Below are 17297 nucleotides of genomic sequence, written 5' to 3' on the forward strand. Positions count from 1 at the left end.
CATATGGTTCTTATCCTTTCTTTCAATTAATGTGATGTATCATGTTGGTTGATTTGCAAATATTGAACAACGCTTGCAACCCAGGAATAAATCCCACTGAATTGTGGTGAGTGCTTTTTTTTTAAATGTATTGTTGGATTAGGATGCTAATATTTTATGGAGAATTTTTGCATCTGTTCATCAGCAATATTGGCCTGTAGTTCTCTCTTTCTCTCTTTTTTTGAAGTTTGTTTATTTAGAAAGAGAGTTTTTTTTTATTACCAACTCATTTCATTTGCTGGTTATTGGTCTGTTCAAGTTTTCTATTTCTTGCTGTTTCAGTTTTGGTAATTTATATGTTTCTAAGAATTTATTCATTTCTTCTAGGTTGTTCATAATATTCTCTTACAATTGTTTGTGTTTCTGTGGTGTTGGTTGTTACTTCTCTCTGATTTGTGACTTTATTTGGGTTCTTTCTCTTTTCTTTTTGATAAGTGTGTCTAGAAGCTTATCAATTTTCTTGATCTTTTCAAAGAACCAGCTCCTGGTTTCATTGATCTGTGCTATTGTTTTTTAGTTTCTATATCATTTATTTCTGCTCTAATATTTACTATTTCCTTCCTTCTGCTGGCTTTAGGCTTCATTTGTTCTTTTTCTAGCGCCTTTAGGTATAAGGTTAGGTTGTTTGAGATTTTTCTTCTTAAGGTAGGCCTGTTTTGCCATTTAACTCCCTCTTAGGGATTCCCTCTTAGGATTGCTTTTGCTGCATCCCAAAGGTTTTCGACCATTGTGTTTCATTTTCATTTGTTTCCATGTATTTTTAAAAATTTCTTCTTTGATTTTTTGGTCGACCCATTCATTGTTTAGTGCATGTTGTTTAATCTCCATGTATTTGTGGTCTTTCCAGATTTTTTCTTGTGGTTAATTTCTAGTTTTATACTGTTGTGGTCAGAAAAGGTACATGGTATTATTTGAGTCTTTTTGTATTTGTTGAGGCCTGTTTTGTGACCTAATATGTGATCTCTTCTGGGGAATATTCATGTACACTTGAAAAGAGCGTATATTCTCCTGTTTAAGGATGGCATATTCTGAATATGTCTGTTAAGTCTATCTGGTCCAGTGTGTCATTCAAAGCTTTTGTTTTCTTGTTTATTTTCTGTTCACATGATTTGTCCATTGATGTAAGTGGGGTGTTAAAGTTCCCCATTCTTACTGTATTTGAACTTTAATTTTCATCTCAGTTTAATAAGTTATCAGGTGGTAAAGAATATTTGTATTTGTGTGTGCTTATCCTGTTTTATCATGGCATGTCTTCTTGGCTGAAAACACTGTAGGTAGCTAGACTTAGAATTTGTCTTACTCCTTGAAAGACTTTGGCCTAATTAAAAGTAGGGTAGTAAAAAGCTAATAAGATTTTTAAGATTGGCCTGTAGTTCTCACTCTCTCTCTTTTTTAAAGTTTGTTTATTTATTTACTTAGAGAGAGGGGGAGATTTTTGTTTACTAACCCATTTCATTTGCTGGTTGTTGGTCTGTCCTATTCTCCTCTCTTAAGCCATTTCCCTTTTTATTGTTTGTGTTGTTGCTTTTGTTGGTATTATTATTATGACTGTTATTATATATAAATTTATTTTCTTAAGGTCCTTACATGGTTCTGTTTTTATTTAGACATTTAGTCCCTCTGAATTGTAATTTTCTATGTGGTGTGATGTAGAGATCTTACCTTAGTGATTTTTTTTTAATGTTTATTTGTTTTTGAGAGAGACATAGTATGAGTGGGGGAGGGGCAGAGAGAGGGAGACACAGAATCTGAAGTAGGCTCCAGGCTCTGAGCTGTCAGTACAGAGCCTGATGCGGGGCTCGAGTTCACAAACAGTGAGATCATGATCTGAGCCAAAGTCGGACACTCAACTGACTGAGCCACCCAGGCGCCCCTAACCTTAGTGATTTTTATAGACCATTTATTGAATAGATAGTGATCAAGCCAGCCTGTTTACTGACTGAACTGGGCCTGTGCTCTTATTTTATTGGACTCAAACAGGGTTTTTTAAACTTTGAATTAATTACTAATATTTTAAAAATTAAGATATTTTATTTGTTCTTTTTTCTACCTTCTCTTAAAAAGCTACAGAATCTGGCAACAAATTCCTGCATAGTCCTTATCAGAGCAGAATTATGCCTTTCTCTTGTCACATATGGGCATGTGCTCTTTAGTTAGCCATAGCCCCTGGCCATGCTTGCTTCACTCACTCATGGTCTTAACTTGCTTCTAGATGCATTTGAGTTTGCAGTTTCTCATAGACATTCTTTCTCTACTTCACTGAAATGAAACCTCTGTCATATCCAGTCATATGCATAGGTTATTTCTAGACTCCTTAGTCTATTCCATTTTTATACTATTTCCCATATTCTTTTACTTTCTGTAATTTTATAGTAGGTTTTGATACCTTTTAGGAAAAGAATCTTAGGCATCGTTCTTTTAAAATTTTTCCTTTATTATATTTTTAGCACATTTACTCTCCTGGATGAACAGTTTGTCAGATTCAAAAATAGATCCTATTGAGAGCAACTGAAATTGAATTAACTTTTTAGATTAATATTTGGAAAGATGACACATTTACATTTTTTAATCGTCTCAGAAATATGTCTCTAATTTTCTTTAGGCCTTCCTTTATAGCCTTGAATAAAGCTTTATGTATATATTTTTTCAATTTTTTTAAAGAGCTATTTTTTTTTTTTTTTTATGTTTATTGACTTTTGAGAGAGAGAGAGTGAGAATACACATGAGTGTAGAGACAAGGAGACAGAATCTGAAGCAGGCTCCATGCTCTGAGCTGTCAGCACAGAGTCCAACTCAGGGCTCAAACTCATGGACCGCTAGGTAGGTCATGATCTGAGCTGAAGTTGGACGCTTAACCGACTGAGCCACCCAGGTACCCCTATATATTTTTAAATTTAGCTCTTGGACGTTTCTTGTTAGGTTTATTTCCTAGGTATTTTATAACTTGTATTGCTATCAAGAATGGCATCCTTTCCTCTATTACATTTTTTAATTGGTTGTTGCTGGTTCTTCATATATCTGTGTTGATTTTCATTTCCAGGCAATTTTCTGAAAACAGATTTTTTTTTTGATAACTCTCTTGTACCCAGCATGTAACTGAGTTTCTTTTATTCATTTTGTTTCTTAGATTCAATTTGAGAGGCTTTGTCCTTTAATAGGCAATTAAACCATCATAGATATTGAGACCTTACTCCTATATCTACTTTTATTCCTGACATCTTTGTTTTCTATTTATATGTTTTCTAGTTCCATTCTTTTTTTTTTTCCTGAAATTTGCTAGGTTGAGATTTGTCTTCTTTTTCTTTTCTAGTACTTACGACATCTGTTATCTTAATTCTTTTCTACTTGTCTAATGTTTACTTTCAAGATACAGTTTTTATCCATATCAAGAGTTTATCAGTATCTGCAAACTGTTTCTGAATAAGATAAGACCTATTTGTGAGTTGGGTTGTTTTTGTTTTAATTCTCATCTCTCTGGTAATTGTTTAAGTCATTTTACTATTTTCTCATTGTTAATACACATTTTTCTGCCAGTCATCTGACTGTGGTCAAGTCATAAGAAATGCTCTGCTGTCAGTAATAAATCTGTGAAGGGGATTTAGTTTCTCCATTAAAATATGTGTAAATACAAGAGAGGGTGCCTGGGTGGCTCACTTGGCTAGTGTCCGACTTTTGGTTTCAGCTCAGGTCATGATCTCACAGTTTGTGATTTTGAGCCCCATTTCAGTCTCTGCACTTGATGGTGTGGAGTCTGCTCGGGATTCTCCCCCACCTCTCTGCCCCTCCTGCTCTCTCTCTGTCTCTCTCAAAATAAATAAATAAGCTATGTGAATAAATACATACATACATACATACAAGAGGAAAAAAATGTTGAAATATTCTCTCTTAAACTAAAAAAGAAAACTCGTAAGTAAACATCTGAAGTTTTTTTTAAACATTTTTTTTTAACCTTTATTTATTATTGAGAGACAGAGAGAGACAGAGCATGAGCAGGGTAGGGGTCAAGAGATGGGGAGACACAGAATCCGAAGCAGGCTCAGCACAGAGTTCGACGCGGGGCTCGAACTCACAAACCGCGAGATCATGACCTGAGCCGAAGTTGGACGCTTAGCCGATGGAGCCATCCAGGCGCCCCAAACATCTGAAGTTTTATTACCAGGAGACCTATGAATATAGCTTGAAGTATGAGTAGGGACAAAGATCCAAGATCAAAATAGTATCTTGTCTTTATGCTTATGTAATTATTTATTAAATGATATGGGCTTGATGGAGGTAAATATGGAAATTACTTTCCTCCCCCTTTTTTAAAAAATTTATTTGAGAGAAAGAGAGAGAGAGTGAGCAAAACAGGTAGGGAGAGATGGGAGAGAGAGAATCCCAAGCAGGCTCTGCACTGTCAGCACAGAGTCCAATGTGGGGCTTGAACTCATGAACTGCGAGATCATGACCTGAGCCAAAACCAAGAGTCAGATGCTTAATCGACTGAGCCACCCAGGCACACCTACTCTTTTCCCTTTAAACTTGCCATTTTGGGTCTCCTCCTTTGCTTGGATGATATATAAGGTAGAACTCATAACTTTCAACAGGGGGCGGATAGTCACATATTATACATGTTAAGATATTTAAAATTCACTCCAGGCATTGATAATATTAGGGAATTACTGTTAAATTTCTTATATATAATAATGGTGTTATGAGTTTGTAGGAGAATATGCCTATTTTAAGAGATGCATACTTAAGTATTTGAGGATAAAATTTTATCATGTCTATATTTTCTTCAGATGATTCAGCTAAAAATAGAGTGAGCAAATATGGGAAAATGTTAACAGTTGTTGAATCCAGGTAATGATTATGTGGGTATTTATGATAGTTCATTTTATGTATCAACTTGACTGGGCCATGGGGTGCCCAGATATTTGGTTAAAGATTATTCTGAATATGTCACATATGAATATGTGAGGGTGTTTATGGATAAGGTTAACATTTGATTTGGTAGACTGGATAAAACAGATTGCCTTCCCTAATGTGAATGGGTCTCATCCAGTCATTTGAAGACATGACTAAAACAAAAAGGGTTAATAAGATGGAGCCTTTGAGCTGGGACATGAGTTTTTTCCTACCTTCAAACTTGAATTAAAGCATTGTCTCTTCCTGCATCTTAAGCCTGTGGGCATTCAAAGTAGAAGTATTTCCTTGACTCTCCTGGGTCTCCAGCTTGCCTACTGCAGAAATTGGGACTTCTCAGTTTCCATAATTTTGTGAGCCAATTCCTTAAAATTAATCTCTTTAGATGTATTTATATACATATACATTGTTTCTCTTTCTCTTTAGAGCCTTCATTAATACAGATTTTGGTACTGAGAGTGGTTGTAGAGGAACAACATATTACGGATGAGTTCTCTGAATTGGGTCTGGGGTTTCCAGAATTGGCATGATGTTTCCAGGATTTTTGTATAGAATGTGTGGGACTTTATTATTCACTGTCCTTACACTTTGGCCTTTAATTGAAGCTATGAAACAACAGGAAATGACCCTTTTAATATCTGATTTAGCTTAAATATGAGGAGATAGAATTAGAGAAATGTGAGACTCTAGCTAAGGATATATTGATGATTATTTTTCCCTGTGTGGATTGTAAGAGGTCATTCATAACTACTTTCAAGTCTAAATCATTTGAAATGCATTTCGCTTTTCTATGAAATCTGTAGTTCTCATTAGAATTACATGTTTAATTCTGTTGATGCAACTACTGTACTTCCAAAACATTACAGGTGTCAGTTAAAGAGCTTCTTAATGTCCAAAATTAATTCTGAAAATGATGATACATTAACATAGAAAGCACTTCTGTAACCTAGACCACTTGGATAGGACAATGATAGACCTTTCAACTAAAACATTGTCTTTTTTTAAAGGTGCTAAGTAGCATCAATTCAGTTGTTCACAATCCAAGAGCTCCAGTAATAATTCATAAACAGAGCAAAGGAGGAGCCCAACATTTTCATAAAGATTTTGTTCAAGATTGTGGATTTGAGCATCTTATTCCTATAATAGAAATGTGGGCAGATCAGCTGACTTCCCTAAAGGTAAAGGGTTGAATATTCTTTATTATATAGACCCTGCTCTACTTTCATCTTCCTCTTTTTGGTGTCTCCATGCTGCAGCTTTTCCTGGCCCTTATTCCTCCTCAGATGTAATATTTTGTTCTTCATTCATTTTAATTGGGGATTTTTTCCTTCTTCATATTTGAAATAATTTTCCTTCTTTCAAAACTGTCCACATTTGTTTATTCTGTAGAGCAGTTAATAGTCCAGAAGCAGCCAATACTACTTTTACTTATTCTATCTATCCATGGAAGATAAAAATTTCTTCACTTTCTTTTTTTTTAAATTTATTTAATTAATGTATTTTTATTTTAATGTTTTATTATTTATTTTTGAGAGAGAGATAGAGGCAGAGTGCAAGCAGGGGAGGCGCAGACAGAGAGAGAGGGAGACACAGAATCCGAAGCAGGCTCTAGGCTCTGAGCTGTCAGCACAGAGCCCGACGTGGGGCTCAAACTCATGGACTGTGAGATCATGACCTGAGCTGAAGGCTGATGCTTAACTGACCAAGCCACCCAGGCACCCCGCCTTTTTTTGTTTGTTTATTTTAGAGAGAGAGAGAGAATACAAAGAGGGGAGAGAGGACAGCAGTGCTCTAAAGGGCCAAGGACTGTGCCATGCACATAGTAGATGCTCAGTAAATGTTTATTTACCAGTCTTACTTACCAATTGACCAGTCTTAGAGTTTTAAACTTAGAGTAGCTTTGTCCTTTGTGCACAGTTTAAAATAGATTAGGACAGGAGCGCCCGGGTGGCTCAGTCAGTTAAGCATCTGACTTCAGGTCAGGTCATGATCTCGTGGTTCATTAGTTCGAGACGCTCATCGGGCACTGTGCTGACAGCTCAGAGCCTGGAGTCTGTCTCAGATTCTGTTTCTCTCTCTCTCTCCGTCCCTCCCCCACTCGCGTGTGCTCTCTATCAAAAATAAATAAACATTAAAAAAAAATTAAAAATAAAATAGAGTGGGACAATTTGTCTAGGCCAAGAAGATTAAGTAGGCTGTCATGAAGACTAGAATTAATTTAATTTAGAATCTTTTAAGTTAATTTTTTTCAAGATAAAAACCTGCCTGGAGATAAATGCTATAATAGATGAATCCTGAACACATTATCTTAAGTGAAGGAAAGCCTGTCACAAAAGGACACTTACTGTATAATTCCACTTTATGTGAAATGCCCAGAATAGGCAAATCCATAGAAACAGAAGGTAGATTAGTAGTGACCCAGGGATTGGGGACAGGGAAGAATGGGGAGTGGCTGTGAATGGGAATGACATTGCTTTTGGGGGTGATGAAAATGTTCTGAAATTAGATAATGGTGATAGTTGCACATCTCTGTAAATTGATTAGGATTACTGAATTGTACACTTAACAGAGGGTGAATTTTATGTTAGGTGAATTACATTTCAATAAATCTGTTATAAAATATTCAGGTTTATTTTTTATCCATCAATAGTTAAAAAAATAAGTACTTAAATAACATATAGTACTAATAAATAACATATAATTACTTTAAACATCTAGAGTTGACATAATCAAGGGGTATCTTGGTGGCTCAGTTGATTAAGTGCCGACTCTTGATTTTGGCTGGGGTCATGATCTTCGAGCCCCACATTGGGCTCTGCCCTAACAGTACTACTTGTACTGCAAGACATCACTAGCTTATCAACTTAAATTTTATTAGACATGTTTGCAGAGCCTGCTTGGGATTCTTCCTCACTCTCTCTCTGCCCCTCCCCTACCTGCGTGTGCTCTCCCTGTTTCACAAAATAAATAAATTAAAAACAATAGATTGGAGATCATCAATATATCGTGTTTTGTGTAAGCCCTATATTTACCTGGAGAAAGCAATATAACAGAGTTTTTCTAAAATGGTAATGATATTTTAAAAAGATACTGATTGGGGCGCCTGGGTGGCTCAGTCAGTTAAGCATCTGACTTCGGCTCAGGTCATGATCTCATGGTCCGTGAGTTTGAGCCTGGCATCAGGCTCTGTGCTGACAGCTGAGAGCCCGGAGCCTGCTTTCGAGTCTCTGTCTCCCTCTCTCTCTATACCTCCCCCACTTGTGCTGTTTCTCTTTCTCTCTCAAAAATAAACATTAAAAATAAAAAAGGTACTGATGATGGTTTGATTTTATATATATATACATATATATATATGTATGTATATATATATATGTATGTATATATGTATATATATATATAAAATATAAATACACACAATTCTTGTTTATATATATATGTGTGTATATATATATATATATATATAAAACTTTTTTTTTTTTTTTAACATTTATTTATTTTTGAGACAGAGAGAGACACAGCATGAACGGGGGAGGGGCAGAGAGAGAGGGAAACACAGAATCGGAAGCAGGCTCCAGGCTCTGAGCCATCAGCCCAGAGCCCGACGCGGGGCTCGAACTCGCGGACCGCAAGATCGTGACCTGAGCCGAAGTCGGACGCTTAACCGACTGAGCCACCCAGGCGCCCCTATATATAATTTTTTTAATGTTTATTTTTGAAAGAGCAAGTGTGAGTGTGATTTGGGGAGGGGCAGAGAGAGAGAGGGGGAGAGAGAATCCCAAGCAGGTTCCACGCTGTCAGCCCAGAGCCCGACACTCAGGACTCAATCCTATGAATCATGAGATCATGACCTCAGCCGAAATCAAGAGTTGGATGGTTAACTGATTGAGCCACTCAGGAGCCCAAATGTTTTTTATATATATATATATATATATATATATATATATATATATATATATATACACACATACATACATACATACACACACACACACATACACACACACATACCTGCCTGGATAATTTTACAGTAAAACTTTGGTTTGTGAGCATAATTCATCCCAGAAACATGCTTGTAATCCATATACAAAGTACTTGTATATCAAAGCAAATTTCCCCATAAGGAATCATGGAAACTCAGAACATTCATTCCACAATCCAGAAATATTCATGTAAAAATGATTACAATACTGTAATCTAATACAAAGTAATAAAGAAAAATAAATTAACCTGCACTTACCTTTGAAAACCTTTGTGGCTGGTGTGAGAGAGACAAAAGAGAGGAGGGTTATACCACTATCACTAACGGAATCACTGCTGTCTGTTGGCTCAAATGGAATCTTTCTCGTTTTGGTCAACTTTAACAAGGAACCTATTCAGTGACCTAGCATTGAAGCAATGCATTCCTAAGCTTACTCTTGTATGGAAAAGCAAAGGACTGTCCATAGGTGCTTTGAAGTGACGAAACATACACTAGTGCTGGTTGAGGGCACCTTCCAAAGTTCTGAAAAATCACCGATTTTTGCCAAACACCATGGCCTGAGACCAAGCATCCGAGCATGGGAGACTGATCACTCACAATCCCTCAGTGAGAGGGAGAGAGAGAGAGAGAGACCATTGGTTCAGTTGTGATGATGTGACGTTTGGCGTCACGTACTACTTGTACTGCAAGACATCACTAGCTTATCAACTTAAAATTTATTAGAAATGTTTGCTCGTCTTGCAGGACACTTGCAGAACAAGTTACTTGGAATCCAAGTTTTTACTGTATTTTATTATCATCATGGAAACTTTTTAAAAAATCAATAATACCATGTTGTTTCTTTTGTTATAAAGGATTTGTATAAGTCCTTGAAAATACTGTCTGCAGAACTGGTGCCTTGGCATAATTTAAAAAAGCAGGATGAAAATGAAGGTATCAGAGTTGAAGATCTGTTATTTATAGTAGATACCATATTAGAAGAAGTTGAAAATAAGGAAAAGGTAATGCTTAATACTTCTGTAAATTTTCACATTTTAATGTAATCTTATCTTAAAAACGGATACTGATACAGATATTGATATTCTACTAGAATTCTATGTCTCTTTTTAAAGTTTTTATTAAAGCCTTGGGATTATTTTAAGACGTGGACCATCTTTCTCTTTCTCTTTTGGACAGGACAGCAATATACCAAACTTAAAAACTTTGCAAGCTATTGTTTCTCACTTCCAAAAATTATTTGATGTGCCTTCTTTAAATGGAGTCTATCCTCGAATGAATGAAGTTTATACTAGGCTTGGAGAAATGAACAATGCTGTGAGAAACCTCCAAGAACTCTTAGAATTAGGTGATGACTCTTTGCCCTGTCTGGCCCCCATTTACGAATTATTCCTGATAAATCAAGTAAAAGTAGGTTAAAATTTTTTAAGTAAAAAATTGAGGGTAATGGAAGCATAAAGTATTTGATTTAATGATTTTGAAAATTCAGTTTTAAAATACCCTTTTATTTTTTTCTTACAGATAGTTCAACTTCATTGTGTGTGTTGGTGAGCACAGTTGGAAAATTGTGTAGGCTGATTAATGAGAATATGAATGAGCAGGTTATGCAGGTATTAGGACCTGAAGATCTCCAAAGGTATTTATTTTAAAAAGTTTGCAAAATATTATCCAAAATGCTTGGAGTGATGAAATTGAAGACTTTCAAAACTTTATAAGTTATTTACCTTTCCTGTTTGGGATAGCATCTTTTAAATAATTTGACAGTCTAAAATATCTCACACCTTATAGATAGATGGAGAGAATGCCAACCATTTTCAAGGTAAAAATAGATTGTAGGGCCTCTAAGTTTATATAGGGTGGGTCAGGACTCCAGCATTACTGCTCTAAGCCTGTTCCCAGGGGAAATTATATATGGAGAAATTCAGACCTTATTAGCAACATCATGTAAGTGTTCAGAATATATAAACCAGTCCTATTTTTAATATACCACCATAGACCACTTAATAATCACTAACAGTGTATTATTTGATTAAAAGATAAATGTTAAGGATTTTTTTTAAAGCTAGTCATCTCTAAAATAAGATCTGATTTTTTTTTTTAAATATTGAAACATTATAGCTATACTTCAAGCAACTCTTCCCACCCCCTCCCCCCAATTTGGTACTGTAACATATGGGAAGAGGAACACATACATAAACCACCTATTCCATATATTATGTAAGTTTTCCAAGAAAAATCCTTACCTAATCTGACACTTGAGTTTTCTGATACTTGATGCTTTTTTTTTTTAATTTTTTTTTTTACTTTTATTTATTTTTAAGAGCGAGAGAGGGGCACCTGCGTGGCTCAGTCGGTTAAGCACCTGACTTTGGCTCAGGTCATGGTCTTAAGACTTGTGGGTTTGAGCACTGCATCAGGCTCTGTGCTGACAGCTCAGAGCCTGGAGCCTGCTTCCCATTCTGTCTCTTTCTCTGCCCCTCCCTGGCTCTCACTCTGTCTCTCTCTCTCTCTCTCTCTCTCTCTCTCTGTCTTTCTCTCTCTCTCTCTCTCTCTCTCTCTCAAAAATAAACAGTAAAAAAAATGTTTTCGAGAGAGAGGGAGAGAGAGATGGGAGGAGAGCATGAGTGGGGTAGGGGCAGAAAGAGGGAGACAGAGGATCAGAAGCAGGTTCCATGCTGTGAGCGCAAAGCCCAATGCTGGGATTAAACTCAGGAATGTGAGATCAAGACCTGAGCTGAAATCAAGAGTTGGCCGCTGCTCAACTGACTGAACCACCCAGGTACCTCAAAACAAGTGGTTTTTTTTGTTTGTTTTTATTTTTTGAGAGAGAGGGCACAAGTGAGTGAGGGGGTGTGGAGAGAGAAGCAGGGCTCCAGCTCACCTGATATGGGACTCAAACTCAGGAACCATGAAATCATGACTTGAGCTGAAGTCAGATGCTTAATAACTGAGCCACTCAGGCGTCCCTGATACTTGCTGCTTTTAAAAGGAGCATAGCTCTCATTATTGGTCTTTTTTCCCTTCCCATATTTATACTGTCTACTGATACTTATTCTTAATGTTTAATAGAATACTGGATATAAAAACCAATTTTTAGAAAACGTTAAAAAGCAAGGTCTCTTAAAAATCCTTGAGCTAAATGGAAAGTTTTCCACATCAGGAGTGTTACATAAATTTAACTTTGGAACACGTGTTTACACTGATAATAGATACTTCTCTACAAAAGTAGTAAAAGATCAACACAGAGCTCAAAAATCAAGGATTGCAGTAAATTATTATTACATTTATATTTAAGTTAGCAGGAAATTTCCTAACATTGTGAAAATGTTTTATTTTCAATCAAATGCAAACCTTAAGTTGGAAATTCAGTGTAAACTGTGCATTTTTTTTAAAAGCATTATCAACAAATTGGAAGAACATGAGGAATTTTTCCCAGCATTTCAGGCATTTACTAATGATCTACTTGAAATCTTAGGTAAGATCTTTGTTGTTGGTGGTTAAATTTTGAGTCTTAAGATATCATTGGGTTGGAGGGAAGAGTGTTCCTTAGTCACTGTATTAGTGCTTGTACCTAGAAGTGTTTTGTTAGAAAGTGTCTAAAAAGCACTAACAGTTCTGGAAACACACTCCTAACTTGCAGTTAGAGTTGGTTAGGGTTGGTCTACAGAACAGAGAAGGTACATATCCTTTAAGGAGCTGGGGATTGCCTTTGTTTTGAAATCTTAAAAGGAGAAATGGCATTACTCTGGCTGGGCCCAGTTTAACCCTAACTCTGTCATGGCTTAATGAGAAGAAATCGTGGTAGAATTTATGATCTTGGAAGATGTTTTGTGTTGTTTTTTTTTCTTCCTTCTTTTTTTTTTTTAAGATAGAACTTACTGTGTTTTTTAAATACACAAATTTCCTTCTCAGGTGATAAGTAATGTAAAGTAAACATCTGTATAAAGAAAGACACATTTATAAACCTATATATAGTAGGGAAGATATATATTTGCATTTTTGTTCATATTGAGAGTTTTGTTAGTTTTATCTCTTGAAGGGAAAAAATGTAACTTATTTAGGAATTTTAGGCAAAACAAAGACCCAAGTCTCTTATCTTATAAAATTTTTTTTTCATGTTTATTCATTTTTGAGAGAGAGAGAGTGCAAGTAATGGTAGGGCAGAGAGAGAAGGAGACACAGGATCTGAAGCAGACTTCAGGCTCTGAGCTGTCAGCACAGAGCCTGACAAAGGGCTCGAACTCATGAACTGAGAGATCATGACCTGAACCAAAGTCAGATGCTTAACTGACTGAGCCACCCAGGTGCCTCTAAGTCTCTTAAGTGTGATTATATATGGTTATAAAAGTAATTTATCTTACTATTAAGAACATTTTTAAAGTTTAAAGTGATTTATTCAGTGATTAATTTTTTTTTATATAGCTCATTTGAAAGATTTTTTTTTTTTTTTTTAAAGAATGCCTCCTTGACCATAGGAAATTGAATTAGAAGAGGAGGGGGCACCTGGCTGGCTCAGGTGGTAGAGGCTGTGACTCTTGATCTTATGGTTGTGAGTTCAAGCCCCACATTGGGCATAGAGCCGACATTTAATAAATTTCTTAAATTAGAAGAGAAAATGAGGTTTAGTAGAAGATAAGGGAATGAGTAAATTAAAATTTGGTAAGAAGATGAATAAATGAAAGAAACATCTGACTGGAATATCTAGCCTAGTAAACGTAAAAGTTTTGTGGCCTATTTTATGTAGACTGTGGAAGCAAGGGAGACAGTGACTGAATGTGTTTTAGGCATAGAAATGTGTTGCCTCGTATTCCAAACAGCTTTGTTTCATAGAATAATATTTTTCTTGCTTTGTGGTAGCAGTTAAACAGTGAGGTTCTCATCATTAATAAACATTTCAGTTGGTGTACAGGTAACACTTATTTCAGAATCCTTCTATAGAAACTTCCTCTTAGATACGATACTCAGCATGGTTCATGTGGCATCATTTACTTCAATAAGCCATATCTCTCTGCAGATGAACTCTGTATTTTTGTCACAGTTGAAACTCTGGAGTTACATATGACACTTAACATTGGGAAGGTTAAAATTGTTTGGCAAACATAACTATTTTTATCATTACTAGATGTCATTTTAAGCATTTAGAACTATGGAATGTTGTACTGAATACCAGATATGGAGAAGGACTTTGTTTTCTTACATAAGTGGTATGATTAGCTGAGAATATTCTCATACCAGCCAAGATCCTTCTTTGTGGGATTTATTTATAAGGCAGATTTCTCATGTAGTGAAAAAACAAGTGTGATTTCAGAATGGGGTTCGGGAAATAACTTGATCTTGTATCTTATCGTGATATGAAGTATGAATCAAATAATCTGTTGTAGATCTGCATATATATTTTTTCTTATATCCTGATGCTTTGTAAGTGTATCTAGACAAGTATTCTGAGTGAAGTCAGGAGCTTAAGTAGCATAGGCTATAAATTTAGGCTAAAGGAAAAACAACCAAAATTCAGCTAAACATGGAAGAAGAGAGGTGGAATCTAAGGAAGCATTTTTACATAAAAGAAAATGAATTTATAAACAGTGGCCTAGCAGAATAATGTAGAAAAAAGTGGTCAGAATCTAGAGAACCTCCCACTGGGGCTTTTGGGGCTGGAGTCTAGATAATGAGAGAAAAGGACCTTGCTTCTCCAGTGACCAAGAGCTTTCAGACTGAATTCTAACAGGCTGGTTGGAAGCAGACAGTCTTAGAAAGAGAAACCAAATTCACAAAGAATCTGGCAGAGAAGAACCTGAGCTAGTTTATCTGGTAAGGTGGACCAGGCTAAGCTCTGCAGTACATTGCATCTGAGATTTGTACTTTGAGAAGCCTCACACTTTTTATTAGGTAGATATGTTGTTTCATCTAAAAGGTAGACCTCAGAATGATCTTACTAATGAGAAATTTGTCCAGTAGAATTAAGGAGAGGACTATGTTCCATGAGAAGAAATCATTAAGTCCTCAGATGGGTACCCAGAAGAGAGACAGCTTCTACGCAGGATTTCACCATGTAGGCTCACCCATGTAATTATATAGATTTAAAGAGGCAATGACATATCGCAAATGTGGCCAGTATGATCTCTTAATAAGAGGACACTGCTAATGAGATTAATACCAGAGTCAGAGGATACTTGTAGGTATATGGTAGCTTTTACAAACAGATGCCCTGTAAAGCATCTTTGTTTCAATCAGTGATACTCTTATCACCACTATTGGGTAAAAATTTCATGTGCATCAAAGTGCTAGTGTTGCCTTTGCATTTGAGGTTTTCCTTTCCAGAGAGATTGTCATTTCATCTGAGCCTATCACTAGATAAAGCTATTCTTATTCTTGTTTTTCTGTTACAGAAATTGATGACTTGGATGCCATTGTACCTGCAGTAAAGAAATTAAAAATACTTTCATACTGAAAACAAATCAAATTATTTTTACTGTGTAAATTGCATTCTTAACATTCTGAGTATTTTGTAGGATCGTGCTTTAAGACAAGGGTTAAAAATGTATTTACTCTCAGAATTCATCCCCTTCTTAATATTGGGTCTTCCCATCTATATTTTTATTAACTTTGAGATTCTTATAGAGAAAATAGTTGCTAAGCTAAAGTGGTAAGTTAACTTTAAATCCTTTAATCTTAAGCAATTCTTGAGTGCTTTATAAGATTGTTTTAAAATGTAGTGTGTAAGTAAAAGAAAAACTCAGGGAGACAGGTTGCAAACAATAGAAAGATTGCATTTAAATTGAGGGTTTAGTGACCTTTTTTATTCTGGGAATAAGGATTGCCAATGGCTGTCTTGAATTCAGCCAATAGGAACCTACTGCTTTCCTGGCAAGGAAATTGCACATTCTACTGAGATATCCTTCATGGCACTTGACCTTTCAAAGCTGGAGGAAGAAAAGGAAGAAGGAAAAAATGTTTTATCTTTGGGTTAGGTTAGGAAATGAATTATGAGGTAATAGGAGTAGATAATAGTCTCTCATTGAAAAAAGTGTCTTTTTTGCAATCTTGATGTAATGTACTTTTTATAAGGACATGAAATCTTAAATAAAGTTCTTGTGAAGAATTTCCAAATGTAAGTGTCCTCAGTGACTTATTTGCATTACTCACATAGAATGAGTCATATTCTCTTACAAGGCTGATCCTTGCTGCATTTTATTTTACATAAGAATGCTTTTATTGCTGCTTCTACTTATTCTCTGTTCTCAATATTCAGTCTGAGTTTCTTAAGGGACCAGTGTTACTCCCCCCCCCCCCCCCCCCGCCACCAATCCCTTGCCACTCTGTTATAAGTAGCAGGCCTAGGTTCTTTCTAGATTTAAAATTCTTTGTTTTGTTAGGCTGCAGTTACATTTCTAAAATTTTTTTTTAATGTTTATTTTTGAAGGAGAGAGAGGGACAGAGTGTGAGTTGGGGAGGGGCAGAAAGAGAGACGCACACACAGAATCTGAAGCAGGCTCCAGGCTCTGAGCTGTCAGCACAGAGCCCGATGCGGGGCTCAAACTCACAGTGAGATCGTGACCTGAGCTGAAGTCAGATGCTCAACCAACTGAGCCACCCAGGCACCCCTGCAGTTACATTTCCAAACACGAGCCCACAGTCTGTGAAAGGACCTGTGTCTTTTGAGAGTTGGGTAGAAAAAGTAATTGAATATTTAATTATGTAAATACTCTGAGCTGATTAGATTACTCTAAGAAATTGCTGTGAGGCAGCTAGAAAATCTAACGTTATTTGAAATGAAAAAATATAATTTAAAAAGTATGTGAATTTAAATTTTGTTAGCTAGTTTAAGAATCTCTGGTTAACTCTTAGTTTAAAACAGGTTTCAAACGTTTCCTCAGAGGCCTCAAGAGTTTTTTGGAGGATCACTGAATGGGACAGTGCCACTAGTAAGAACTTTAGGCCCCCTCTGTTGGATCTACTTTTATCCAGTTTTAATTATTTAAAATATAAGTAAAGTACTGAAATTAGTGTTTGGCCCCTTTTTAACTTTTTAATTATGGAATAATTGATTAGTAGGTTGAACATATTTAAAGTATACAATTTGATAAGTTTTGATACACCTATACCTGTGAAACCATCACCACAATCAAAATAATAAACATACCAATCTCTCTCCAAAGCTTCTCTCTTTGCTCTTGGTAATTTACCCAGCCCCTTGCCACCCCTAAGCAACAACTGATCTGTTCTCTGTCATTATAGACTCGTTTGCATTTTATGGGATTTCATGTAAATGGAATCATAAAATTGATTTTAAAAAGTTGTTCTCTTTTTTTGTCTGGCCTCTTTCACCATAATTATTTTAAGATTTTTGCATGGTGCATTTATTAACAGTTCATTCCTT

General features: G+C 35.9%; 1 protein-coding gene across 5 annotated transcripts in view; it reads left to right on the top strand.

Annotated features, from left to right (window-relative positions):
* The window catches only part of CEP70 (centrosomal protein 70), a 70156-nt gene extending 54135 nt beyond the window's left edge, over positions 1-16021 (top strand). For 4 of the 5 annotated variants that reach the window (XM_042955791.1, XM_042955790.1, XM_042955792.1 and 1 more), the window contains 6 exons: positions 5952-6122; positions 9778-9924; positions 10100-10268; positions 10442-10556; positions 12316-12395; positions 15307-16021. In XM_042955791.1, the coding sequence (XP_042811725.1) occupies positions 5952-6122; positions 9778-9924; positions 10100-10268; positions 10442-10556; positions 12316-12395; positions 15307-15368 (744 nt within the window). In that variant the 3' untranslated portion in view covers positions 15369-16021. Of the gene's footprint in view, positions 1-5951; positions 6123-9777; positions 9925-10099; positions 10331-10441; positions 10557-12315; positions 12396-15306 lie in introns of those variants that run through there. The other variant, XM_042955794.1, reaches the window with a different exon arrangement.
* The last annotated feature ends 1276 nt before the right edge of the window (positions 16022-17297 follow it).

This window comes from Panthera leo, chromosome C2 (assembly GCF_018350215.1).
Source record: "Panthera leo isolate Ple1 chromosome C2, P.leo_Ple1_pat1.1, whole genome shotgun sequence".
Lineage (NCBI taxonomy): Eukaryota > Metazoa > Chordata > Mammalia > Carnivora > Felidae > Panthera > Panthera leo.